General features: G+C 44.7%; 2 protein-coding genes across 15 annotated transcripts in view; one reads left to right on the top strand and one right to left on the bottom strand.

Moving 5' to 3' along the window:
* The first annotated feature begins 2,760 nt into the window (after positions 1-2,760).
* On the top strand, positions 2,761-4,373 carry LOC109528234 (rhodopsin). Its single transcript, XM_019890602.1, has one exon. It carries the CDS (start codon positions 2,861-2,863, stop codon positions 3,923-3,925), a length of 1,065 nt encoding a protein of 354 aa, XP_019746161.1. The 5' UTR covers positions 2,761-2,860; the 3' UTR covers positions 3,926-4,373.
* Positions 4,374-5,394: 1,021 nt separating this feature from the next.
* LOC109528440 (membrane-associated guanylate kinase, WW and PDZ domain-containing protein 1) overlaps positions 5,395-27,919 on the bottom strand; it is an 80,390-nt gene continuing 57,865 nt past the window's right edge. For 11 of the 14 annotated variants that reach the window (XM_019891008.1, XM_019891010.1, XM_019891009.1 and 8 more), the window contains 11 exons: positions 24,162-24,196; positions 20,765-21,020; positions 18,995-19,086; positions 17,136-17,331; positions 16,072-16,374; positions 13,586-13,789; positions 12,596-12,683; positions 12,456-12,510; positions 11,436-11,579; positions 11,223-11,361; positions 5,395-8,990 (listed from right to left, as the gene is read on the bottom strand). In XM_019891008.1, coding sequence (XP_019746567.1) covers positions 7,897-8,990; positions 11,223-11,361; positions 11,436-11,579; positions 12,456-12,510; positions 12,596-12,683; positions 13,586-13,789; positions 16,072-16,374; positions 17,136-17,331; positions 18,995-19,086; positions 20,765-21,020; positions 24,162-24,196 — 2,606 coding nt within the window. In that variant the 3' untranslated portion in view covers positions 5,395-7,896. Of the gene's footprint in view, positions 8,991-9,702; positions 9,795-11,222; positions 11,362-11,435; positions 11,580-12,455; positions 12,511-12,595; positions 12,684-13,585; positions 13,790-16,071; positions 16,375-17,135; positions 17,332-18,994; positions 19,087-20,764; positions 21,021-24,161; positions 24,197-27,919 lie in introns of all 14 variants that reach the window. The other 3 variants (XM_019891021.1, XM_019891022.1, XM_019891011.1) reach the window with 2 other exon arrangements.

Below are 27,919 nucleotides of genomic sequence, written 5' to 3'. Positions count from 1 at the left end.
TCACTGTTAAGTTTGAGGAAGTTATGTGTGAACCAAGATTTAATTTCTGAAAGGCAGTGTGAGAGGGAGGAGGGTGGGAGGGATGCGTCGGGTTTGCTGGAGAGGTAGAGCTGGGTGTCATCCGCGAAGCAATGATAGTGTATACCAAATTTACGGAAAATATTGCCAAGGGGGAGAAGGTAAATACTGAAGAGGAGGGGTCCCAAGACAGAGCCTTGGGGCACACCGGAAGAGACAGGGAGGGACTGTGAAGTGAAGGAATTGAGTTTGATGAACTGAGAACGCCCGGAGAGATACGAGTGAAACCAGTGTAAGGGGGTGTGAGTGATGCCTACGGTGGAGAGTCTATATAGGAGGATGGGGTGAGAAATGGTATCAAAAGCTGCACTCAGATCAAGGAGAATGAGTATTGAGATTAAACCGACGTCTGCTGCCATAAGGAGGTCATTGGTGATTTTTAAGAGGGCTGATTCAGTGCTGTGACGGGGACAGAAACCAGACTGGAATTGTTCGTAGAGATTGTTATGGGTTTAGGAAGTGTGCTGGCTAACACAACAGTATACTGTTTTGCAAAATCTTTATCTGCATTTTCCTCTAACTCTTCACCAATCAGGTACATTAAAATGAGCACAGACGGCCGCTCTCCTTATGCCTGTGTGGGTTCTCTCTCTGTGTGTACCTCACCCTCCCACCACGGACCACGCCTGCTCGATTCACTGAAGACGAAATTGCCGAGAGGCGGAAATGCGAGTGTAATAAGTGTGACTGATACATTTTTGCGTGTTTTAGGAGGAGTGCAATCAACATTTTCCATGTCCCATCCCCGACCAGTACAGTGATAAGGCAAAGCAATGACTGTTTTCCTCAGCCGAGTGTCAGATTGGACCAGAATGTTTCCCACGGGTCAGCCGACGGCAACCACACAACCCCCTTCCCCGCGATGCTGCTGGCCTTGAGCCTAACCCTGACAGAAATCATGACACAAGTCATAGAGGTAGAAAAAAGCAGCAGAAAGAAACAAAATTGTAATGAGGCTGAAGATGGCAACATGCCACTGAGTGAGAATGACCCGGTACAACGTTAAATCCGTGACAGGCCTATGAGAGTAACACATCCATAAGCCCCAAATCTTTTTAATACAACACCCATTAGGAAAGTGCTGAGCTCTTCAACAGCTTAGACGCTTCACCACTCAGCCTGTGCTCTATATACAACCAACACTTGAGCCTGTACCAACATAAAAGGCTATATTTATAGGCCCATTTAAAAAGCTGCTACATTCTGCGCACAAAAATTACATTCAGAAAAATACACGTGAGTGATATACTGTCTGTAGCGTCTCAAGTGCATTCAAGTCAACGGGAGTGAGGCAGCCTTTTAAAACATTCTCCTTTTTATTCTCACTCTCTCTCCCTCTCTGTAGCAACCCACTTCTTCCTTGACCATCACGCTAGGGTTTTATGGTTTAATGAAAGTGGTACAGTACAATATATGCCAGAAAGGTTGGCAGTTTGCCTTTGTGTGGGTGTGCGTGGCCAACACCGTATTTAAAAAAAAAAATTTTTGACGATGATCCATTCCAAATTTGGTCTGGTCGCACCGTGCGTGTGCGGTGGCTCTTAAAGGCCTAATAACAGGACGTGTTCTGCAATGTTGCCCCAACTTGCTTGAGTGATGCCGAACAGACCGGGTAGGTTTATTTCCTTGAGATGTTAATAAAAGCTTGAACTGTGGAGTACCCCCTGTCATCTGTTGAACTTTTTTTTTTTCACACAATACGACAGAAAGTTCTGAGTGCTGGCCAATTAATAAAGAAAGAGAGGAACACAAAAGAATCCAAGAAAGAACTCCAAGTCATCTCTTTAATAAAGGAAAAAAATGTGTGTTAAATGGTCTACTGCATGGCTTCCCAAGTCCAGTCCTCAAGAGCACTTTTAGAACCTGGTTTAGATGCAAAGATCAGCTCATCATCAAGCTCTGAGAATCACGACAATGTTCCTGGTTATTTGAATTATGTGTTCAACATCGAAAACAAGCTGGATGAGGGCTCTTCAGGACCGGTTTCCTTCCAAAAACACGCATGGCAGGTTAAAGGAATACCCTAAATTCTCTCTAGTTGCGATTTTGAGCGCAAATGGTGGTTTTTCTATGTGTGCCCTGTGACTGGCTTGCAGCCTACTGCTGGAAGACAGCTGGGATAGGCTACAGCACGCCCGTGACCCTTGTGAGGATGAAGTAGTTGAGGAAATGGATGGATGGATAGGAAATATTACTTTGGCTGCTTTACGATTCAGTTTTAGTCAAACTTTCTGGATTGAATTTCTCCACCGTATTTCTCTGCTTTTGGTTAAATGGAATGAACTTGATATGTGGAGTTTTACCCAATAGAAGGCAGGGACACATCTTGATAAGTTCATCTGAAAGTGAAAGCAGATACTTCGATTCAGAGTTTGAGCAACCAAACAACCAATATTTACTTGAGGAGGTTAAAACGCAAAGAAACCAAAAAAGTACAAATGTATAGAAGTTGTGTTTGACATGATAAATGGCTCTTGCTGTGCAAAATGTGTGTTGCATTTGTTTGAAAGTGGTGTTGAACAGCTCCGAGCAAGTGTAATTAATTCCTTAATATATTGATGAGTGGTCAGTTCTGTTTGCAGGGATGGCTGGATTAGATATTAAACGTGGCCTAAATCACTTTGTGCTGACGGATTTGGAAAGTGTTAATCCAAAGTGCGCCTTTTAAAAGGCCGACCGTCGCCACCGCGGTCCGATTGTTGCAAGGTCTCTCTCCGTCACGTTCCCGCAACAGCCAGAAGAAACACCGGTGAAGGGCTGATCGCGACCGCCAGCTGCAACCATGAACGGCACGGAGGGACCTTATTTCTATATCCCCATGGTTAACACCACCGGCATTGTCCGGAGTCCTTACGAATACCCTCAGTACTACCTTGTCAACCCGGCAGCCTACGCCGCTCTGGGTGCCTACATGTTCTTGCTCATCCTGCTCGGCTTCCCCATCAACTTCCTCACCCTCTACGTCACCATCGAGCACAAGAAGCTGCGGACCCCTCTAAACTACATCCTGCTGAATCTGGCGGTGGCGAACCTCTTCATGGTGTTTGGAGGATTCACCACCACCATGTACACCTCCATGCACGGCTACTTTGTGCTCGGGCGTCTGGGCTGCAATCTGGAAGGATTCTTTGCTACCCTCGGTGGTGAAATCGCCCTCTGGTCCCTGGTGGTTCTGGCTATTGAGAGGTGGGTGGTGGTCTGCAAGCCCATCAGCAACTTCCGTTTTGGAGAGAACCACGCCATCATGGGCTTGGCCTTCACCTGGCTCATGGCTTGTGCTTGCGCCGTGCCTCCCCTCGTCGGCTGGTCCCGTTACATCCCAGAGGGCATGCAGTGCTCCTGCGGGGTCGACTATTACACCCGGGCCGAGGGTTTCAACAACGAGTCCTTTGTGGTCTACATGTTCGTCTGCCACTTCCTCACTCCGCTGACCATCGTGTTCTTCTGCTACGGCCGTTTGCTCTGCGCCGTCAAAGAGGCCGCCGCCGCTCAGCAAGAGTCCGAGACCACCCAGAGGGCTGAGAGGGAAGTCACCCGCATGGTTGTGCTCATGGTGATTGCCTTCCTGGTATGTTGGTTGCCCTACGCTGGCGTGGCCTGGTGGATTTTCACACATCAGGGCTCCGAGTTTGGACCCGTCTTCATGACCATCCCGGCGTTCTTTGCCAAGAGCTCCTCCATCTACAACCCACTGATCTACATCTGCATGAACAAGCAGTTCCGCCACTGCATGATCACCACCATGTGCTGCGGGAAGAATCCCTTCGAAGAGGAGGAGGGCGCTTCCACCACTGCCTCCAAAACCGAGGCCTCGTCTGTTTCTTCCAGCTCCGTCTCTCCTGCGTAAAAGGGTCAAGCCAGAGCAACGCGGTCTGCTGTCCAAGAAGAAGAGTTCGACTCCCCCACAGGACACGACTGAAGGCTACCGTCTACTTAAACAACTTCCTTTTTTGTATTTTGACAAACAAGTTGGTTCAACCTAAAGACAGTTGCAGGAAAGATCAGCAGTTACAGAGTTGTTCCAATTTGTACACAATATCCAATGCTACTATCTATGAGATTGTTTCCCTTAGATTGAGGGAAATCGATTTGAATCTTTAACAGTTGGATCCTATACGATACCGGCTTATCTTTGAATGTAGAGGCATGTAATCAAGGCAACGTAAAATAAAACGCACTTTGCAAATGACTCAACACGTTTATGTTTTACTTACTATTGGAATGGATCACAGAAATGATGATGTAGTTTATTGTTGAAAGGAATAAATGGGAATGCCATATTCCGAATACATTGATCTACAGAGTCAATTTCTACCTTACAAGGGCACGAAGTGCACATCAATTATAGGCGTGTACGTCACACACATTTGGAGTTGCATCTTAGCACACTCACGGGTCACTTTGGATTTAGAACTTGTTCTGGCCGGGGGATTATTTATCGTTAGTCATAATACATTGCATGACTCAACACCACCTATCATGACGAATATTGATGTTGTTGAAGTAAAGGTGACACCAAATAAAGACTTTCAGGACAAAATGACTAAAATAACTGGAAAAAAATATCAAGTCCTTTTCGGATAAAATGCCTCCAAATAATGGCCAAGTCTAACTAGCAGTTAGCGATGTGATTCTGATTCAAGTTCCTTGTTTGAAAGAGCGCCATGCTGGAGCATTATGACCTTCATGTGTTGCCAAGGCAACCACCATGAAAATGTATCTGGCCTGGAATACAGATCTGCCCCGTGTTTTTTTTTTTTTTTTTTTTTTTTTTTAATTGACTATAGAACATATCCAGCCCCTTTAAAGAATGTTATTTGTGCTCTTACAAAACAATAAAGATCAGCAAGATGAAGTCCAAACAAAATTAATCCAATTAAGAGCAGAGGTACCTTGGTCAGAGTGTGCAGTAATTATTTTATACATTTGTCAAATGTGTGAACTGTATGGCAAGTATTAGAAAAATGACACAAGCAGGATTTATGTTGTCTGAAACAAGCGCTACGGGAAAGCATGTGGTTTAATGTGGGGGGGGGGGGGGGGGGGGGGGGGGGGGTCCAATAAATGAGTTTAAGTTGTTCAAAGACGGCGGCTGACAGCTCATGTCTCATCTTTCCACAGGATGTTTTTATAAGCTGATGAAAGATGTTATACGCGAGTAAATCTGAAACACATTTAGCAAGTGTCAGTCTTCAGGAGAAAAGTAGGTCTGTGCATATTAAAGTGTGATCCTGGTATTCTGACTGGCAAAACAACCGTGTCTCCGGAAAGATAACTGTGTGAAATTAGCAGAACAAAACTATGAAGATTGCTCTATCAATTTGTATGGAAAACTTTATTTTGATAATAAAAATAGCATTCACAGACTTCTTTTGATAGCTACATATACAGTGTAATCCATCTCAAGGAAAGAAGCTGGATAAATCAACATCTACTTGTACTTCGACTAATGCTATGTATAGCTTCATGGATCAAATAAAGCTATGAACAATGTAATATTTATGTATGCATAGATTTATAAAACAAAACAAAAAAAAAAAACAGCCCATATACATTTACTGCTCTTATCAACACACACAGTCTGGAGCACATTGCAAGAAATAATGCTTGAAGAACACAGACTGCATACAAGTGCTTTATAATACAAAGGCAGGCTAACCATCGAGAGATTCAAACGAACAAACAGCTTGACCAATTCGTCTTTCATTCGAAAAGGTCTTTACATACCTGATCCAGAGTAAATCAACAAAGATCCCATAAATCATCAGGTCCATTCAGAGATAAAAACACTATCACATTCCTCATTGCTGAGGCTCATCATAAATTTCTCTTTTGTACATGAAAAAGGCAACATTTTGAATTCTTCCGCAGGTTCCCAATAGTCACATAGGAAAAATCTATACAGGAGATGGCCAAGAGGTGAACATCAGATTTTTAAATTTTTTTTTGTAGTACCATGATGGACAACAGCGGTCACGTATTTTAGCATATAATCATATTTTAGCCGAAAACTAGAACCACAAATAATCGAACGTTGCTAACCTGGAACCAAAGTCAACTCAAGGCGGCAACATGGGAAGCGGCCCTGTCTTGTGGAAGTTTTAGAGTCGACCACCCACGCACACTGCATTCTGATCTCCTGCAAGTTTGTTGTGGCAAAGGTGATAAACGGCATCACGAGCTGACAACACGGCAGATGAGACGCTAGCTGACGACAGCTCACGCACGTGCGCCCGCCGGCCAAGAGTACAAAATCATTTTCAAAGTGATCTTTGAGAGGTCCATCCTGCCGGGTGGCCAAACCAAGAGCTCTACCTTCTTGAGAACGGGTTTGGATTCATTTTTGGTGAATTGCCATCTCCTTTTGAGAAAGAGGGTGAACTTGACTTCAGTCCTGCCCTCGTGTCAAAGCTAAGCCAGTGTGTCAGACGAGTGTGCCTCTCAGTAGCCTATGCGTTTGCTGTGAAACAACAACAACAACAACAAAAGAAAAAAACAGTCACAAAATACGTTATTAAGCAGCAGTCAGATTCCAGTGGGGTGACAGTGTGGCTCAGCACGGCAGATTGGCGGTCTCCTGTACGAGGAGTCTTATCGTAAGAACTGTGCAGGATCTCGGTCAAAGTGTAAATGCTTGAGTGACAATCAACTCATGTGTTCTCATCTAGAAGGGGTTTGTGATTATATTCTGGAATTGTATTCAAATAACATGCAATGGCTACTTTGAAGTAGTGTTTGTAATATCTACCACGTTTGTGGGCAGGTGGGGCATTTTTCTTCAGGGGGGAGGCTAGTATAGCTCATGCTGGCCAAGTCATGTTGCTAGAACGGAAGACTTTGGAAGCAAATTTAGGTTCGGTGTTTTTTCCTTTGATTTTCATATTTTTTGTAAGAATATGTAGCACCTTCTGCACATGTCACCAATGAAGCGCGTCAGCTGCTTGTGTGTGGAGTTAGGAGGTGGCAGCCAGGGACAGGACCACACGTACTATGAGGTCACAGAGCCTATTGTATGTCGATTGGTGCATAGCAACGCGCTCATTTGAAAAAGTGGTGGAGCTCAACTTTAATTCGCGTGTGCATCTTGCAAATGGTTCATACAATTTTTTTCATCCATTCTCTCATTTTTGCTTGTGGCGGGGATCATTTGCGGAGGCTTTAAACTTTAGAATGTTCATTGTTTAGGACGTGTCAACATTTTTCCCTCCTTTTCTGATTTCTTAGTTTTAAGAACACAGAACTCAATAAGCATGCTTTTCCAACAGACATCTTTAGGATTTAAGCAAGCTCACTCGGGATATGTGCCATGTTAAATAAAAACAGACGCGTGAAAGAAATAAATTATTTATAAATTCAGCACTACTACTTTATCTCCAGTTCTTCATTTTTGAACATGACCCAATGTTTTTTGTTGTTTCCCCCCCACAGTTCTTGTAAGCCATTGGCGATTTGTGCTATCATTTGTTCATTAAAGTAAAAAGTTGAAAAAAAGCACAACTGGAAGCTTGTCTCACATCGTAGGTGGGAGGGAACAAAACATTTAGCTTCAGCAATGCAGACAAAAAAAGCAAAATCACCAATTTCATATGCAGGCACATACAATACTTCTATTATAATACAACAACCTGTTATGAGCAACGTAACAATGACAAAACAACCAGTGTAAGCCGATGGGATTGTACTCCTGCTGTTTTAGGAATCTCTGGATGGGATCGGGACAAGTTAAATCAATCAATAAACCGGTTGGCTCTTCGGGCCTTCATCGGTCCAATTTCAGTGGAAGATACACAAAGCGTGTAGGGGAGAGTCCGCGCCGCTCTAGATGCTGAGGTCTTTGGGGCTTTCTGTGTACAACTTTCTCTTGGGCTCAGGGAGCTGCTTTGGGCTTTGGCAAACTGTGTTATTGTTGTGGCCTGTGTTCTTGTATGCAGCATTGTTGTGTGCAGCATTGTTCTTCATCATGCCGTAGTAGTCTTTGAGCCTGGGTGCTGCTGCATAGTTCTGCTCGTCCCGGCTGTAGTTGCTGTCAGGGGAAGAATCCCGCTCCGCTCTATACCGTCTCTCTGGTGTTCCGTTGATCCGATATTGCTCGGAGGAAGAGTCTCTCATCAGGTTGCCGTTCTTGGTGGCTCGCTCATAAGTGCCGCCCCCGGGAAGGGACGAGGAATCGACACCGTTGTTGTTGGAGCGCTCAGGGGTGGCGGCTTCCCTGACTCGCCCGCTCATCTGGGAGTCCTTGAGGAGCCTTCTCTCGTAGAATTTGCGCTCAGGGGTGACGGTGAGGAAGCCCCCGTCGTCGTACTCGCTCTCAGGCGTGCCATCCCGGTGCGCTCGCTCTGCCCTGCGGTCCATCGACTTGGCCCGCCTACGATCGGGGGAGGAGGTGCGCTTTCGCGTCGGTGAGCGATCGAGGGAGCCACGGCGCTGCACGCGAAACCTCCCGTCCAAAGTCGAGCTGCTGTTTGAGAGTCCTTGGCCCCTGAGTTCCTGCGCTGCTGCGGCCTTCTTCCCCGCGGTGTCTTTCCTCAGAGTCTTTAGGAGCTTAGAGATGCCGCTTTCGGACTCAGACTTTTTGACCTTGCGCCCACGGATCTTCTTGTTGCCACTGCCACCGTTACTGTTGTCTGGAGACGGCTGTCTGGGGTTACTGTGACGGTGATTGTTATTCCAGGTGTGGTGAAGGTGAGGGTTAAACTGTCGGGCTTGGTAGTCCATCCGATCTGACCCGGCCCCGTCCCTGTTCCTGTTCCTGTCTCGCCCACGCCCAGCCTCCTCCTGGCGTGATGGTGTGTGAAGGTCTGGTGGATAACTGGAATCCAATGAGGTGTGATATCGGCTGTTGGGTGGCAGCGTTCTCACTTCCGTAGTGTTTTGTGCCCCGAGTGTGGGAGGGTACCCGTCATTGCTGCCGTCTGAAAGAGAGAGCCACAACAACGACGACGACAACGACAAAAGATGGTTAAAAAAGAGTGATAGACATCCTATGTGCACATACTTTAAACTGAGGTGACGTGACAGAATCACTGGGCGGGGATTCAAAGCGGCTCATGCATACTCAGTTGTATGTAGCATATGTTTGCAGTTATGGTTCACACTGATGCACAACAATCTTCCTCACAAATAGACTTGGAGGTTGCACTGAAGTGACACGTGGCTTCAGTACATTTTGCCTCCAAGGCTGCAGGTGAAACACGAGGTGATTTCAGCAACAAGAGCAGGTGAACATCGGCAAGTGTGGGGCGGGGTTATCAATGACAACGCAGGCGCCTGAGAAAGCATTCAAAACAATATGCTGATGTGTATCGTTGGGACCAACGAAGTAACAGAAGAAAGAAATCAAGGGGATTTTGAAAAATTAGCCAGGTTGCTATGGCAGCGGCATTTGATGACTGGTGGCATTATGTTAGTCCTGGTCCTTTGCACATGTGTACATAAACTGATGTGGAAAGTTGGATTCAGGCACGACAAGACAGAAAGCTTGTTCATTTTGTCACGTACAAACAAAGAAGGATGCAGGTCGGGGGGAGCGGATGAAGGGGTGGGGAAAGAATCAAAAGAGAAAGATGACCAGAGGGCAGGGGGGAGGGGGGGGGAGTGGATCATGGCAGACTTCTGGCTACAAACCGTGGTCTGATTTTGGCCCATTAGGTAGAAACAGGGCTCTCCCATCTTGTCATTTCTCATTGTACCAACAGCGAGATGAGGAGCCATCATCGCTGGAGAGAGGAGGAAGAGCCCAGCAACAAGAGATAGGTCAGAGAAACAGAGAGAGGGAGAAGGAGAGGAGAGGAGAAAACAAATAAAACAGACAAGAGGCAGTTTTACATTTCATCCCAAGAGACAGTATACCCCGAAAAGCACTGGAACACTTTATACTGTATCAAAGAAGGGGAGAAATACAGTGCATTCCAACATTAAACCTGAGAAAAATGACAGAGGGACAGGCACAACCCATCAGGAGAAGCGACAGCTTTTGGAAAGGAATTTCTGTGGCCAACATTGCTTCATTGAGGCTGATTTGCTGACAACCCAGTCTTCTAATTCAACAACAATTGAATGAACATCGGTGGGGGGGAAAAAAATGGGTTTTCTCAAACCACGTACAGAAATAAAAAATAGAGTCACGGTCTTCTGACCGGACTCCTTCAGCATCAAACAGCTGCAGCGCATTTAGAATGTTGCAGCTCGGGTTCTTACTCGACCAAAGAGATCAGAATGTATTACTTGAGTCCTAAAGACTTTACACTGACTCCCAATCAGTAGAATAGATTTCAAAATTATGCTGCTGGTTCATAAGTCATTGAACGCCTGGGTTGCTGAATGCTTTAAAGAAATGCTGAGGGAAAATAAAAGCAGTCGAGTTCTGACTGATATCAGCAGACTCAATTAGCATTTTTCACGTGCATTTCTATCATCACATTTTCAAAATCACGCTCGTGCGTTGTGCGTTCTATTAGTGATTTTAGTAAACGGCATTTCATTTCATAAATGTCTTGAACTCTCCTCAATTTTAAAAGTCTTATTGTTTGCTTTTAATGTGGAAATCAACCTCCCATCTTGACATTAGCTCTATATAGTCCCATTAGTCAAAACACGGCATTCTGTTTAATATTACGTTTGTGTAATCTGAGTTAAGTCGTAAAATCCACCTGTCGTTGTCCATCTCGGGCCGGCCATTTTGCCACTTTATGCTTTCACTTGCTTTCTGAAGCAGAGCCACGACTGGTCGTTCCCTGAGCCCCGGGCAACTGCGATGTCATTTTCAGTCGACGGAACGTGGCAAAACGGCCGCTCTTTGACATGGATAAGAAATGGTGGATTTTCCTGCTTCACTCTAATTCCACAAACACAATATTGATGAGAATGCCCTGTTTAGACTCGTGGAGGAACATAGAACATATTATTGTCAAGAAAATGTTTGTGCAGACTTCCCCCTTAAATATTGTATTTTGCCTTTAAATGTGTGTATGAAGTGCGCTATATAAATAGTGACAAAAATAATGAGACGCCAGAAGAAAACTCTTCCAACTCATGTAGGACATGGTTCACAATTACCGGTAACAGCTTCCAATTTGTGGTGATCATTACGATCTCGATATTGTAGCACAACAACCCGAGCAAAGAATACGAAAATGTAAACCTACCATACTCGGGTACAGATCCATCCCCACGTTTCAGAACAAGCCGTGCCCATCGCCCGCCGTTCTTGATCAGTTCAATGGCACGCGAATGCTTCATGTTCTTTGTGCTCTCGCCATTAATCTCCAAGATTTCGTCTCCCACCTAGAAAAGAGCAAAATTCTCTTTGTGAGCAATGACATGAGTAACGATAGGCTCACTTTGAAGACGTTTCATACCCGCATTTTGCCATTCCGGACAGCAGCTCCGTCCTCAGCTAGTCTCAACACATATAGGTCCATGTTGTATTCCCGCCCTCCCCTCAGGCTAAAACCAAAACCTTTGCTGTCGCGTTCAAGGTCCACCGAGTAGAACTCATTGTCCTGCGAATGACAAAGAAGAAAAAAAAAAGAGTGAAGTATAAAACGCACAATACACCGCATCAACACCCAGGAATAATCCACCATCATCCCGCTAAACTTGCCAAATGTCAGTGATTGCAATGCCAGTGAATGCATGAATGATGAATAGAATCATGATGGCACAGTATGAGCAGGGTGCAAATCATTCGGTTACATTCGGTTATGTTGCTGGCGGCCAAAGCAACCCGGTTTCAGGCCACCATGGAAAAAATGGGATGGTTGTGAGACCACGTGGTTGAGGGAGATGGAGCAAACATGAAAGGCTGCGACTGCCATTCATGACCGTCGAGATTTTTGAACTGTCAACAAAAATGCAGGTAAGAAACCTAAATGCAACTAAAGTTGACAGTACATACGGTGTGAAAAACTTGGAGGCGGTCGACATGGATTCCACTGCATCTCACACTCACCACAGACAAAACAAGCGAGATAGAGAAAGCTTTGCAGTGTGTTAATAACGGCCCACTTGCATGTGTTGCTGCTACAAGAGATGGATTCGTGAATTAGCGAATGAATACCAAAAATGTATTAAGTGGCAGGAAGTGCCCCCAAGCACTGACGCCGACTCTGGAGTCTGGCCCGGCGGAAGAAGTTCATTGGACTCTGCCGGGGCCATATGCGTGGCCCCCAATCACCGGTCTGCGGACTGGTACTAAGCCGCAGCCCATTTGTTACCAGGACGCGCAGAAACAGATTTTTTTTTTTTTTTTTTTTGTGGGCCGTCTTTTTGGGTGAGACATTATTAATATACATTATATATAATATTATTATGTATATGTATATTACACTTTTTGTTGCACTAATATAACACTTGATAACTGAAGTATGTATTCTCACCTGTACAGTTTGTGTAGGTGGAGGAGGAGGAACTCCTTTCGACTTGGAAGTGTTCCTTCAAAAACACACGAGAACACAGTGTTCAGTATGTAGAAGGGGGAAAAAATAGCTCCTTCGATCAATATTGCATGTGCACCGACCGAGACTCTTTGGACTGTTGAGGAGTGTGTGTGGTGGTTATAGTAGCGATCTTCTCAGCATTGGTCAGCAGAGAAGCATTGGAAGACTCTGGGGAGGATCATACATACAACATGTCATGAATAAATACGAAATAGTTTCTAAAATGCATAGAAACGAGCCCCACTAAATGTGACCAATGTCGACGCTCTGCGCTTGTGCTATAATTGCTGACATTATTTCCTCATTTAAGATGGGAGAGAGGAAAAATTTCTCTTTTTAATCCTTGCAAACTGGCAACCCAAGAGCAAAATACATCGCAAGCACCCAGGAGAGAAGTTGAACAGATGCTGCTGGGCGAACTCATCGGGCCTGATTTTGTACTACTTTCATGCAATTGTTGAACGTAATGGCCATTTATGTCGGGCTTCATTAGAACATTTCACAGCTACAAACCTTTAGCGCCACTTCCGTTCATTCCATGCTTACATCAACTAGGAATTTCCAAGGGGACAGAACTTGGCAAGCAAAAGTTGCTCGCTTTGAAAGGTCAGGCAGAAAAGTACAGCCAGTTGCTCCAAAAACTCAAAACGAAAACAGGACGAGGGCAATTTATGTGTGCCCATGTGTATGATGGGACTTTCTGCAGTAACACAGCAAAAATTGTGGCTCGAGCCTCTGACCGGTTGGCCACCCCTGCCTGAGATCAATCAAAAGCGAAAAAAATGGCGTTTCCAAATATGTCGCAATCATTTTTGTTGAGCGCTCGGCAGATGCGTTTCTGGTTGCATCCAGTTAGTCGACCAGCTTCCACATGTTTTTGCCTGTTTCTGCATGCGCAAACCTTTTAGTAAATCAGGCCCATCGTGAGATCTCAGCGTTCGCGGCGGGATGAAAAGTGCTCTCGCCAGTTTAGAGAAGCAGGAGTGCCCTTTCCAACCCACCAACCATGAATAAGTCATGCGCTGCTGCATTGTGAGACGGCCACGAGAAGCTTCGAGCCAAAGTCTTACCATCACCGGGGATGATCCTGAGCGAGACCGTGTTTCCGGCTTCCTTGATCAGGTTGACGATGTCCGAGTGGGACTTGTTGGTGATGGAGCAGTTATTGACGGCCAATATCCGATCGCCGACCTTCAGCTTACCGCAGCGGTCTGCTGGGCTGCCTTCGATGATGCGCCCTATTTTGTGGGGCATGGCCACACAAGCGTTTCCAGCTTTTGTGTCCACAACACGTTCGTTTGGGTGTCAAGTGGTTGATTGATCATATTGATTTGGGAAAAAGAGAAGGGAAAAAGAGAAGGGAAAGGAGGAGACAGTAAAACTATTAATCATCCCTAATTATCTTACCCCAATTTAGCGATACCCACGGTCAGTTCAACAGATTGAAATCCCTTCACATGCAAATTAATATAACAGCAACATTTGTGATTGACAGGCAAGCATTTTGTCTGATGTTAAAATCCGATGTATAAATCAAGGCACGATCAAGCAAATGGCAGCGACGCAAGCCATCAGAGGCTTCACTCTGATACTCTCGTCATAGCACCATGACGGCCACGGGCCCTCCCAGGATCGATGAAACCGCAAGATTTATCGCTGTGTACCAAGGCCAAAAGAAGTCGGCTTTGGGCTCCCGAGTGCCTCCCCAAAAACGTGCGCATTTCTAAAGTGGAGGTTCCACAGGTGACAGACTGTATGCAGCCAAAGTACAAAGGTCAAGCATGAGAGGAACAGCAATTATCTTGATCTGAGTGACAGCAATCAACATGGTGCAGAAACTGCAAATCGACCCCGAGGATCTTCTGTCATCGCGACTATCTCACTGCACCTCACCCCTTCATTTCTTCCCCTAATCTCACAATCCTCCATCCGGCTAGCATTCTTCTTCATGACACCAAAATTGATTACAGCCCTCCGCTCCCCTTCCTCTGTCTCGATTGAAAAAAAACACACTTGTATCCTGTCACTCTGCCCAGATAACGAGATACAAGGCCTTACGGGATGTGACAGGTACGCAGGATTTAATAACCCATCTGCTAAACACACCACCAAACCCAGGTCACAAGGTGAGAGAGGGTGGAGGATGGGGGAGTGAGGGCCGGTTGCAAGCTATGCAGGTGATTGAATCACCTAAAGCTTCACTGTTATTCGCTGGTCTGAAGAACTCCTCATAAAATATATTTGTTCATCCACCCATCCATTTTCTAATCTTCTTATCCTCACGAGGGTTGCGGGCATGCTGGAGCACACAGAGACCAACCATTCGCGCTCACAATCACACCTAGGGACAATTTAGAGTGTTCCTGCCATGCCTGGTTTTGGAATGTGGGAGGAAACCGGAGTACCCGGAGAAGACCCACGCAGGTAAGGGGAGATCAAACTTCACACAGGAAGGTCGGAGCCGGAATCGAACCCTGCAACTCTGCACTGAGAAGCGGAGGTGCGAACCAGTCGACTACCATATTTGTTCATGTTTTTAAAAATAAAAGTTATTTTTATATCTCAACTTGGGCCCTACAACTCCAGTGGGAATGTTTAAAGCGCAGCACATGAAAGTTCGTTCATCTGATGTTCCCTACAGCAATCAGCCGTGTGAGAAAACAGCAAAACCGAAAGCCTCAAAGTCTTTGGCGGTATTAAGACAGGCTTGTTTCGTGTGTGCGCGCGCGCACACGCGCACGCACGCGCGCGCGCGCGCACACACACACACACACACACACACACACACACACACACACACACACATAGCTGTCACAATAAGTAACGTGCGCATTGCCTTTTTGGTAAGTAACATCATCATCCCGTGGGATCAGTCAATGCGCCAAACACCCATTCAAGTGTTTTGCAGACAAGTCGCACTACATCATTTTTATGGCTATACAAGAGACCTTGGCATGACATTGGGGACACGGATCCATTACTCAGGGGGTAAATCATATCAAACGTGTTGGAGGAGAACATCTACAATAGCTCATCACTCGCAGAGCAACTTTTGATAGGTGCAATTTTGCTGTTTACAGCCGTTAAGTGAACGCAGCTGTGAGGTCGGCATCAGCCGTGATGATGTTTACGATAAAGCCGCGGCCGGCCTGATCCTGTTGGAATGAGCGCTGCTCATGAAGTGATTTCTAAATCCCTAAGCTCCCGATAGCAGGTTTGTGACCTTGGTGTTAAGCGAACCCCGGTCAAAACGCCACCTCATGCTATTCCCGGGGGAAGGCAACTTGGTGGCGAGTACGACTCAGTGGTACAAATGTGCTCGCTGCCTCTTTGCTGAATTAAGCAGCCAAGCCTCTGGAAAAAAAAAAAAAAAAAAAAAATAGCTCCGAGACCCAAATATCGCAGCTTTGAAGTAACTGGTGCATAAGGATGATGAATCACAGAGAAAAGTAATGATTTTCAGAGAGATGCCAAACCGTTAAGGCAGATTAAAATCAACTGAAATTATGACACTTTTTGAAGTTATTTGCGTCATCACGAGCTCACATTCGCTCACCAAAGGTAGTGCCCGCATCGGGCCTGGAAACAGAGGACACAATGACAAAACCGAAGCCTTCGTTTTCTCCACGTTGGATTTCCACGTCGTAAGGCTGCAGAGAGGCGGGAACCACGGCGCTCCCGCTGCCGCCTCCTCCGCCGCTGCCTATGCCGCTGGTGGACCCGCTGCCCGAGCTGACCGTGTTGAGAGAGTTCTGGCTTCCTTGTGGGGTCCGCTTGCCTTCCGTCAGGCTGGGTGCTTGGGTGCTGCTGTGGTGGGAAGAGGCTGGCGACGGCGGAACGTCGCCTTCCCCTTTTGACACTGGTGATGAGGAAAAGAGTGCTCAAAAGACATGACACCGTATTTACAGTTCGAATTTTCCTGTATTTCCCAACAGTTAATTACTGCGTAAATACCCAAAGATATACGTTTAATGACATCCGGTAAACCGTTTTTAGTAAAGTGCTAGTGGGTATATTTGTTTGCCCATGTCACGTCGGTTTGTTTGTGTTGAATCACGTGACCACTGAAAATGGCGAAGTCTCATGGGTTCATGATTGTGAACATGCTAGATAGATGGTGTTGAGGCTTTGCTGATTACACTGGTCAAAAAAATTGTTACTATTTTTTTTTTTAAATGAGAGATGCAAGTAAAGTTTTGAGAATCTGCCCTCATTTTTCACACAGCAGATTTTCATAATATATGTAATATAGTCATAAATATCGTAATATTTATTGTTATGTTCAGCAACAGGTGGATGTTTTTTTTTCCTGAAACGTCACTGGCAAAATCTAAAAGGAATACACCTAAAAATCATATTTTTTTTTTTTAGAAAAAAGTAGACCTTTTTTTAAATCTCTTTTCCAAATTTGCTGTTGAACATTGTTACTTTTTGTCTGCGTTGTTTCAAACGACACTCAATGTAACAATGTAAATGGAAATCTCCAACGAATGTTTTGCGACCATATTGTGACATCTTTCCGTAATTACAAACCCGTTTTTAGGGGGATGTCAACTACTCGCAGATTATTGCAGGATTTGGCAGAATATCGTGGGGTTAGCCTGACTAGTGTAGGCTCACCTGGGTATCCGGGGGTCTTCCGTCTGACCGTAAGGTTGACATGGCCTTGTTTGGCGGCCTGCTGCATCAGCTGCACCACCAACTGATGAGACTTGCCCACCACTGCTGTGCCGTCCACACAGATTAGCTCGTCACCTGAACGCAGGCGTCCGTCCTCGTCGGCGGCGCCATACTTCACTATGTGACCGATGTAGATCTGCAACAAGCAGGAGATCCATTGATGAATTGCACTTCATAATGTTTTGCATACTCTGTGGATTGTTAAGTCTATTTTCACAACAAACTGCCGAGTCAAGTTTTAAGTAGCAGTCTCCAAAAGCATAGAAACAAAATATGCTTTAATACAAATAATTTGTATTGTATTGTATTGTATTTGCAAATACAAATATTTGCCTTGAAAATTAGATGAAAAATATGAATCAATATAAAGAATTAACCTTCCTGGATCTATTATGAGTGAGCCCCTTTTTAAACAGACATTTAAATTTAAAACAACAAGTGCAAAACACTGAAAAAAAAATCGGATCCACTATATCAGTTTTACTTTCTATTCATCAGTCATCTAAGCTTTAATGAGATGTTTCAGTTGACACGTGGTTGCTGTGAGTCTGGCCCGGCTGTGCCACAGATTTTTGATCTGAGAAATAAATGATTACATGTTTCCACGTACCCCCTGCAATGTGCTCACATACCCCTTAGGCAGTGTGTCTCAATTATTTTCTGTTACGCCACCGCCAAGAAGAAGACATTTCGTGCCCCCCCAAGTCTCAGCGGTGACTATAAATTGTATCGTCTATAAAAACATGTAAGTATATATCTGCCTAACATTGTATCCCGAACATTAAAGAAAACAAAGAAAAAGAAATGTAGATAAATGTACAACCAAGAATAACTTTTTTTTTTTGTCTGTCACAAAAGATTTGAAGTCCATCAACTTGCCTAAATTGAAAAGAAATAACTAAAGCAAAGTGCCACTGCCACCGACTGGAGTGGATGTGCAATTACACTTAATTTTTGTACGTCCCTGGTCACGTGCGTTCCCCCAGGGGGGGTTGGGCCCGCCCCACCATTTTACAAGGACTGCCAGAGGGGTATGTGTGTCCATGATTGGGAACACTAGCACTCGGGGACAATCATGCCAACATGGAAAAAAAGCCTAAATAATGTCTGCTATTTATGAAATGATGAATAAAAGAAGACGTACCAAGAAATGGAGAGAATTTACACCCACAAATCTAATGGGAATCAATGGGTTTTAAAGTATGGCGTAACACTTGAGTTCATGCAGTGCATCTTTGAGGGGGGGTTACAAAAAATGATTTAAAACGGTTTGGATTTACAATAAACGACATGAGTGCATTGTTCAACTTGAATAGATCCAGATATGTATTGAATCGTTTTGTTTTTTTAATCAGAGAAACGTGTGTTTGAAAGAAACGCTACATTTACAGGACTGACGTTCAAAAATAAAAACAAGAAACTCATTGATTGCATCGCAGCATCTCAAACTGAGCCGTACCATTTTGAATTGAACCAAATCGAATCGTTTCACATGGAACCGTCCTTGAATCGTATCGCACCCCACGTATCGAGATATGGATTGAACCGTCTCTTATTGGAAAGACGCAAACCTTGAACATCCTCTGATTTGAAATGAGTCTGATACATTTCCAACCATGTGCTTTGCAGCCTCCTTGGAGAACGTGTGTGCTTCCGTCATTTTGATGGAAACAAGCACCCAAGCACTCACTCTGGCATAAACAAAAAGACAAAACTGGACTTTGCGCTCCCCCAATTTGAGCTAACCAGTGAATGTACCGACCACGACTGACCAGACTCAAAAGTAAATGGATACTTACAGGCTCCCCGGGCTCATTTCCCCCAAGAATACGGAAACCGAAGCCTGTATCCTTTCGCCAAAGGAAAATGTCCTGCTCCTGGCAATCTGGCACTAAAATACGAAGAGAAAGCAATTGTGAAAATGTGCCCAAAAGACGTCTGCCACACCCTCCACTGATGGATTAGCCTTTACAGTAATCACGGAGCGCATTTAGCTCCAATTGATAGCGTCTGACACCCATTTTGTTTAATTAACGCACATCCACGGTCGTTTGTGCAATTATTGATCAACAAAGCCTGTCTGCTTTGGATTGAGGGGCGGGCAGGATCAACAGCTGCTCCTCGCCTCATTGAGCAAGAGCCCACAAATGAGGATGCAAACTCGCTGGCCGTGACCCTGTCACATTTGCAGTCGCAGATGTGCGCTCTGACAGATCGCTAATCACAATTTCCATACAAGGGCAGATTGTAAGGCTCCACTGACCACACAGCAGAGTGAGGGAAGGAGGGCGCATTTGGGATTCGGCGTCAGTCTGCTTAGTCCATAAGAGGACGATTTCCTGTTGTCTGCGTTGCTGCCGCATCATGTTAGTGTGGGTGAAGTGACTGGCTCTGTTCTGTTGCTCAGAATTAATCGGAATACTGCAGCTCGTGATTAACCTTTCGATGACCTTGGACTCAAGGTTCAGTAAGTTGAACGGCAGAGGCTGCTGTTCAAAGAGTTCCTAACTCATAGACAACCATCATCGGTTCTTGAAGCTTGACGGATCAGACCATAATGTCAAACAATAACAAAAAAGTGGTTAGGGGGTGCCTTTTGTCTTTGAATGCAGTTGTGCTCCATCAAAAATCCCCAACTTTTTTTCCTGGAAGAACACATTTGTCATTCTCGCCGTTTTCTCACATCTCCACGAAATTTCACTTTTTTTTTTTTTTTTTGCGGGTAAATTCTAAATTGTCTTCAAACTAAAGTCATGCTTCAGTTTGAATACTATGAATACTATGAACACAAGACAGAATAAGGCCTCTTTGACAATCTTTTGACTCTTTCTTGTTCTGGCGTGTTTCTCATCCTCACCATATGACTCTGGATCTCCTCCCGGGGTTATCAAACACATACTGTATCCTAATCAGCCGCAGCTTAAAGCAGGCCTTTCTGGGCCCAGTTAATATTTAATCAGCAGCAGTCCTAGATTCCACAAGCAGCCATGATTATTCACTACCCCTGCACTACACGATGGAGAGCTCACATCTACTGGCAACAAGCAACGAGATAACGCGGCAAGGCTGTGATGGATGAGGTGCTGAGTGAATAACGCGATCGTATCAAATGGAGGTGGATGGGAGATTACTAATCACAGAACCAATGAGGCTAAAAACGGTGAAGGCCAGGACCTTTGTCTCTGGCTCTGCAATCCCAAAATGGACTTCAAGCTCATAAATGACCATGTGGAGCTACATATTGATCATGCAGAATACCGTAGTATTTGTCTCACCGCACGTATATTTATTTTGGTGTCCTGCACTTGCAAATGTGTGTATTCCTTTCTCCTAGGCTGATATTCGTTGTTGTGAAACATTTGTTTACATCACCGATGGCACCATGCTAGTGGTTGCCCGTGATCTCAATAGCAGCGCATAGGACACACATACACGTACACAAACCCCCCCCAAGAGTGTTCACACAAGTGCCTGTGTAATTCACGCACTCTGCGATGGATCACGCATCCATCTTTAATATTGCGTTTAAGTCGCATAAATATTTACAATTTACACTCTGCGCTACTCACGTCTGCTCTCGTACATGCTCCTTGACTGAGCCCAGATCTTAAAGGGATCCGGCTTCTTCTGGAGGGTGAGGGTGCCATCTGGGGGGTCCTGAGGCGGCAAGCCCGGCAGTGGCTGATTGGGGGCAGCGGGAGTGGGCACCACAGCCTCACCGGGCATTGCAGAGGGCGGGTGGCTGGGAGAGTCCGCGTGTGTGCTGCGATGGCTGCACACGCTGTGCTGAGAGCTGCTCTGGCTATCCTTCCTTTCTAACTGGTGCTGAATGTATGAGAAAGAGAGGGAGAAAGAGAGACAGAGAGAGGCTAGTGGGCAGAGGGCAAAGTGTTTAGTGCATCACTTTCAGAGTGGGGATACAGCGGTGGGGAAATGTGGCAACATTCGAGGTTGTCTCTTTTGTAGCATCAGCCTTTTGCAGCTCTCCCTCAGAAGGTTTGCAGTGAAAAAAACTTGGTTTCCATGGTTGCAAGACAAAAACAGATGAAATGCTGAAGTGGACAATCTATTTCCAATGAATCCGTCTCTTGCAAAAACAAGGTCGGCTTCATTGTAACAGCTTAATTGTACGGAATGATGTCAAAAGAACAAGATTCCTGTTGAGTCGATACCATGGTTACTGAAATTTTCTAATCTTTTTGATTCCCTTGAAATGGGTTTCATTGAAATAAGAAAAGCTTGATGCCAGAAAAGAATGAACGTAGCGTGTGTATGTGTGTGTGTGTGTGTGTGTGTGTGTGTGTGTTTTTAAGTTACGTAAACGTAAATCATTATATTAATCGTATAATTTAACCGTATGACAGACTTTTCTTTTATTGTCCTCAAGTGTAACTTCTTTTGAGTATTCTCATCTCTTCTGTTTGGCTGAGAGATGACTTGTCCTGTGAAAGTGTGTCCTGTGGCATCCATTTTGAAATGTTGAATAGTCTGACATGAACAACTCTCGTTGATTTAATCCTGTGCTGACAGTCATTGTTCACTTTTATGAATGCATTTCTTTGGATGCCGATTGAGCGTTCATGAAAGTCGGGATGGCTTGTTACTTATCTGTGTTTTATCAAGGAAAGCTTTGTTTGAATTAAATGACTTATTCTAATTAATATTCCTTCTAGAATCAAAAGATATTGGCACATTCTCCCGTGCGCATGAGACCAAGGCTTGAAAACAAGGCAGGGAAGTGTCTTTCGTTTGAAGCCTGACTACATGCCTGACGAGTTGAGACAGCGGAGCCGCTCTATGGCACATGGGAGTTTATTCGGAGCATCTATTTAGATTCCTAACTAGAATGGCTGTTGTGATGGCGCAGGCAGCGTGACATTTCCCTGGCATAGCGCAGAGGGGAGGAGTGAGTCTGTGGCGCTGCCTCAATGGGAAACAAATACAAAATGACAGTCGGGCAATGCTAGCGGCGCCCTGTCGTCATCTGTGCCATGTGACCACAGTAGCTAACACCCATTGAAAAATAATCCTAATCCAAATATCCGGAAGAGGGGCGGGACAGGGGCCTTTTTAATCCCAATCGAGAGTGATGAGGTGACTTTCCGTCCATTAAACTGTGGGAACTGACCCCACCGCTCACCTTGCACGTCTCAAGGTGACACCTTTGTTGTGGCTTTCTCGGGATGCTTTCAGGTGACAGTAATCTAAAGTTTGAGGTAAAATGAAAAAAATGGGGACTCGTTGATGGTCAAACTGTTTGTCTTTCTATTCCTTGTCCACTTCCTCTTTGTTGCCCTCTCATTCCATCGTCATGGGTTGGAAGGGGGGCGGGGGATTTAATCAGCAACCTCGCCCCCTCCGTCTTTTCATGCCAATTTTTTTTTTTTAATCTAGGTGTAAATCTATTGCAGTCACTAAGGCTGCAGCAAAGATAAGAGAAGAATTTTAAGAAGGAAGGGCAAGAACAGTGATTATCTGAACATCTCTAAAGTGTTGAAAATACCTGAGAGCAACTGTGTTTCTTGCTTTAGTAAAAGGGGTATTATCCTCAAAAAATGCAGATGTCTATTCTTTAATGCCACGCATAGTTACTGAATAGCGCCTTTTTGTATAGCATTTTGTGACATGATGGTGATAGATTAGGTCACTTAAATCTCCACGGAAGGCCGAGGTCAGAAATTCACTGCCCGTCACTGACTATTATACAAGCTCTTTTTTTTCTCTTTTTTTTGCCTTCATCTCATACCTTTGAAGTTTTGGAAGATGACATAACCACTGCTATTATCTTGTAAGTATTAAAGCCTTTTATCTTGTCTGGAACACGGCCAACAAGTAGCGACTTCGATGGGCACGACTGGCAGAGGTGACGTATCCATAACGTAATCAATGCCAACATCAAATATTTTTGATTTTCTTGTAACCATATTTTAAATGAGCACCTGAACATGATTCTTGAGAGGTGTTGTGTTGATGCGCACCACTATAGGAAAGCATTACAAGGAATAATACCAACGTAAACGTTTGGTAACTCAAGCAAGGTGGAGGTTTTTTTCATATTTCCTGATAAGCAGTGGTTTTGGAGATGCAAAGACCTCTGCCCGACATTGGCGTTGTGAACATGTCGCATTCTGTCAAAGTAGCACAGGCACAACCATCTGCTAGTGATGCCAAGTGAGCTGAGTGCTTTCAAACTTGGCCAAATATTTGCCCCCCACGCGTAAGAATTCATTGTCCGCTCTGAAAAACTGTTTTCAGACCAAAGGCCCACAATGCGCCCTAAATGAGCTGGCGCTTGAGAGAGACTTAACTTGGACACCATCGCTTATAGAAAAGTGCCTACACTCGCCGCCTCCAACTCTTCTAAAGCAAGGCCGTGTGTGTGTGTGTGTGTGTGTGTGTGTGTGTGTGTGTGTGTGTGCGCGCGCATGCGTTTGTTCGGGGCAATGCGAGTATTGGTACAAAAGATGGCCGATTGTATTTGGTGTTGACAAAAAAAAATATATAAGTCAACATTTATTTCGTGGCCTAATCTTGCACCTACGCCGACATTGACTTTTGGGTGTTCCCAGCAACCCTTTCTCTTTGCATCACACCTATCTCCAATCCTCCCTTAGTAGGGGGGGGGGGGCTGAGGAGCTGGCCACTGCTGAACTATTCAAACAGCACTTTGCTTAAATAGCGATCGGACAGCAGCGGACAGGAAACGGAGGCATTATCGCTGAAGGAAATGGATCAAAGAAAGAAGCACAGTGTCTGACTGAGGAAGAACAAGTGAAGAGGAGTGGTGGTGACAGGACAAAGAAGAAATGGGAAGCTATTGATGCGGAGCAGGCGGGAAATAGTTTGATGTCATCCCATATCTTTGCGTCTTTTGTTCTTTAAATAGAACATCTCACTCAGGCGCATGCACACACGCACACAGTCTCAAAGCATGCTGTTTTTTTTTTTTTTTTTGGTCATACTCACCACCAGCTTCGGACTCCTCTTGGCAGGCACCACTCCTGCAAAGCAGCGGCAGAGAGATAGAGAAATCATTAATGACCTCTCCACTTAGTCGCTGTTGATGAGAAACTCCAAGGGCCAAACAGATGGACCCGATCCCGGTACTTCCCGCAGCCTAGCAGGGCAGAGGCAGTTCTCTCACTCCTCTCTGCCCGAGCAACAGTGAGCTGCTCGGCTTCTCGCTGATCTAAGTGATCTCCTCCCCCTGTGCTCATTCCCGCTCCACGCAGCGCTTTCGGGCTCGCTATTCGCAGAGGAGCTTCCTGCATCTGACAGGCTGACTGATGCTGAAGTAGCAGCAGCAGTTGAGGATGGCCGTTCTCAGCCACAGGTCTCCACGTGAGCGCAAAGCAGAGACCGCCCACCCCAAACACCCCCAAGACTGCCGTCAACGATACAGTGAGCTCTCTCAGCAGCTTGACTTTTGTATCAAAAAGGAAGGCTGAGCCGCAGCCTGACTCAACCACGTTGCTGAATGCTGATTCCTCCTCATGCCTCAGTTTTGTTCGTCGGGACGCTGGTCTCTTTTCGTTTCCTCCCCCTCCTCATTTTCTGTGCCACCACACCCCCTTTCTCATACAACAGTTAATACTGAAGATCAATCTCATTTGTGCTCATGAAATACTAATACGATAGGCAGTTATCAGGGGAGAGCGTTCGCGGCAGTGTTGTGAATAAGCCCCATTGCCGCTTCACTGCTTCTTGTTCACACCCAACCCACCTTAGCAACACACGCAGTTTGATACATCTCCATGCTATGAACGCTGACTGACTGTCTATCTTCCCTCAAGTGAGTATATGCATTTGTTCAAGAATAGTTCTTCTCCCTGCTGGTGCTGCTGCCTCTGACAGCAGGATGCGCACGTGAGTGTGTCAGTGTATGTGTGTGTGTGTGTCTGTGTGTGTGTGTGTGTGTGTGTGTGATAGAGAGAGAGAGAGAGAGAGAGAGAGAGACAAAAATAGACAAATGAATGCATGAACAGCACCATGGGAATATAAAAAGCTCATACAACAGAGCGGCACTTTTTTCACCCCAACATACGACTTTGAAATGTTACAGCGTTGTTTCACTATTCCTCATCTCTGTTTCTCTTATGTGGCCAATTTATGCAATTATACGCAGAGAGAAATCGAACATCAAGTTACAGCAACATTTGAACATGCGACAACGTGCACGCGTTCATCCATCTTCAAGCTCTTACTGCTGCACTGGCAAAAAAAAAAAAAAAATCCATTAAATGTTAAAACTCTCTGTTGCTGCAAAGCCCATCTCTCGACATGATTCATAATTCATCCTTGCTATTTCCCCTCTCTGACTCTCGCTACTTCTCTTTCTCTCTCGCTCTCATCGGATTATGGCATGGTCGCGACTGGAGCAGCTGGAAGCACATAGCTGCTGACAAGTGTGCATGCTCGCATCTGTGCAAGTAGTGTGTCTGTCCCTCAAGGGTTACATATTACAACGTCAGGATTCAATGATAAGCGTTTCCTTATTCAACAGCAGGTTAGGGGACCAGGTGACACAAAATTATACCCGCGCATGTCAAGGGAAACATTTGACATCGAAACTACCAAGCTCGGCAAGTGCTGAGACTAATGACAAGATCACCAAAATTAGCAACAGGAAATGAATGTGAAACTCCAGCCTTATGATGTACTTTAAGACAGAACAATGAACAGAACAAGACGAAAGACTCAAAAGGCTTCACACGCGTTACCCTCTCCAGCATTCTGCAACTGCGGCATCTCGAGATGCAAATCTTTGAATCCGCCCGACGCACAGTAAATGTGTAATTCAGAGTCAATGAACCATTTATGAGCCTAGCATGCTTGCGCGCACACGCAGGTCTGTTGCAGCATACATAAATGCATATGTGAACAACACACACTGTTGTAATATCAGCATGTAGATCGAAATGTTGCACACGGTTCAGGGCAGGAGCGGTTGTGCGCTTTTCTGGCTGCGCGGATTCTGCCGTAAACTTAAGACCGCCATTTATGCACCTTCACGCCAGATACTCGCCTAAAATGTTGGCATTCCCCCGATGAATCCGACCTTGTCCAATTACGCGCTTCATTGGCTGTCCGAAGTCAAGCGCACGAGGAAGATGAAACGCGGTTCAAGTTTGCATGCAGTTATAAAATACGCCACAGGTACTGATAACATTGTAAAACACATGTAAATACATTTGATAGCTTTCTGAAAGTTGCCCTTGTCATGGAGCTTTTTTTTTTTTTTTTTTGTATTTTCTGAGCGCAGTCTTAATGCAGTACGTCAATGATTGCAATAATTTACTTTCGGGCAGGCTCTCAAACTGCTGCGCGTGGCTACACAGAGGGACAGAACAAAAAATATTTGATCGAGTTGATCAAAGAGGCGCTGTGAGTCGAGATTGCAATTTGTTAGTTGTGATGTTTATGGCAGAGAACGCAGTACATTTCAGAGAGGACATTTTACTCAAAAAATATTCAGAGTAAATTTTATTCAAAGAAATTGATTCCTAGTCTTCCAAATGGTTAAAATCAACTTTCATTTGATGGAAACATAAGTTACCCACATTTTACACCGGCGAGAGCCTCGTGTAATCTGAGTGGAGAGATTTTGATCCATTCTAAAGATTTGCTCCCATTTTAGTGCACTGAAAAAAAAATGGAGTGATAATTTACAAAAAAAAAAAAAAAAATCACTGCAAAATTTTACATAAGTTTTACAAGGACAGTTTTTGAGGAACATTTTCGAGTAAACAGTGTTAGTTTATTCTTTTTTTGTTTTTTTAGAACACTCCAGTTGAGGAATAAACCTGCAAACTTCAGTCAGTATATTGCTGCTCCCCTTCATGTTAAGGATACCGTTAACTGATATCAGGCAGAGAACTCGTAACCCCCAAAGAAAGCCCAAACATTTGGGCTCTCCTTTTTGGGGACACCAGTGATTTACAAACTCACAGAACGAGTGGCATGGCTCATGACGGTTGCGGTTTAGTTCCTCAATCCTTGAGTGACACTATTTTAAAAATAAACTAAGACTTTGCTAGTAAAATTTATTCAAAAACTCTCCTTGGCAAATGTACTTTTTTTTCCCCCCCCAAATAAATCTTGCTTCCAATTTATAATATTTTACTCTCCTCCAAGTTTAAATTTCACTCTGTTTGGACTGGCTCCAATTCTAGTCTTTTTACAGTAAAATGTACCCTACGGCATCTAATGTGTACATGCAAACCACATGCTGTGAATATAGTGTATTGTTGAGGATACAGCGGTTCAGTAAATGGATATGTGAATGGATTTTTTCCAATGCATGTATATAAAAGCTCCACTGTGCTAACTCCTAACCCAACATTAAAGGGTTTGAAACAAAAGTGCAAGCAAAATGTCATCCCGTATGACTTCTTGTGCTCCCTGCAGTAAGTGCAGAGCATTTGTTACACGTGCTGTAGTCGTCATGTTGATGAACTGTGTTCGCTAAGTTTGTCTCCTTTGGGTATCGTAGCAGAAAGTTGGGGGCAAAACATGGCAGCCTCCCATAGGGTACCCTATGATATAATTAGCCATTACTTCACCTACAATTAAATCAAAAAAATTACATTGATGTGATGCAACATTTTTTTTTAATGAACGGTGAAAAAACAACAACACGTTTTTACACACTTTCTCTTTAAGTGTCAGAACTCATTTTGTACATTTTTTCCCTCAGAAAAACCAGCTCTCTTAGTTAAAAAAAA

Source organism: Hippocampus comes, unplaced genomic scaffold (genome assembly GCF_001891065.2).
Source record: "Hippocampus comes isolate QL1 unplaced genomic scaffold, H_comes_QL1_v1.1 scaffold174, whole genome shotgun sequence".
Taxonomy (NCBI): Eukaryota; Metazoa; Chordata; class Actinopteri; order Syngnathiformes; family Syngnathidae; genus Hippocampus; species Hippocampus comes.
Note: the sequence above shows the minus strand (reverse complement) of the source record. Positions and strands in the feature narration are given on the sequence as shown.

Bases quoted from the DNA above. Each gene is read 5' to 3' on its own strand.
- LOC109528234 (XM_019890602.1), top strand. From the start codon at position 2,861: ATGAACGGCACGGAGGGACCTTATTTCTATATCCCCATGGTTAACACC.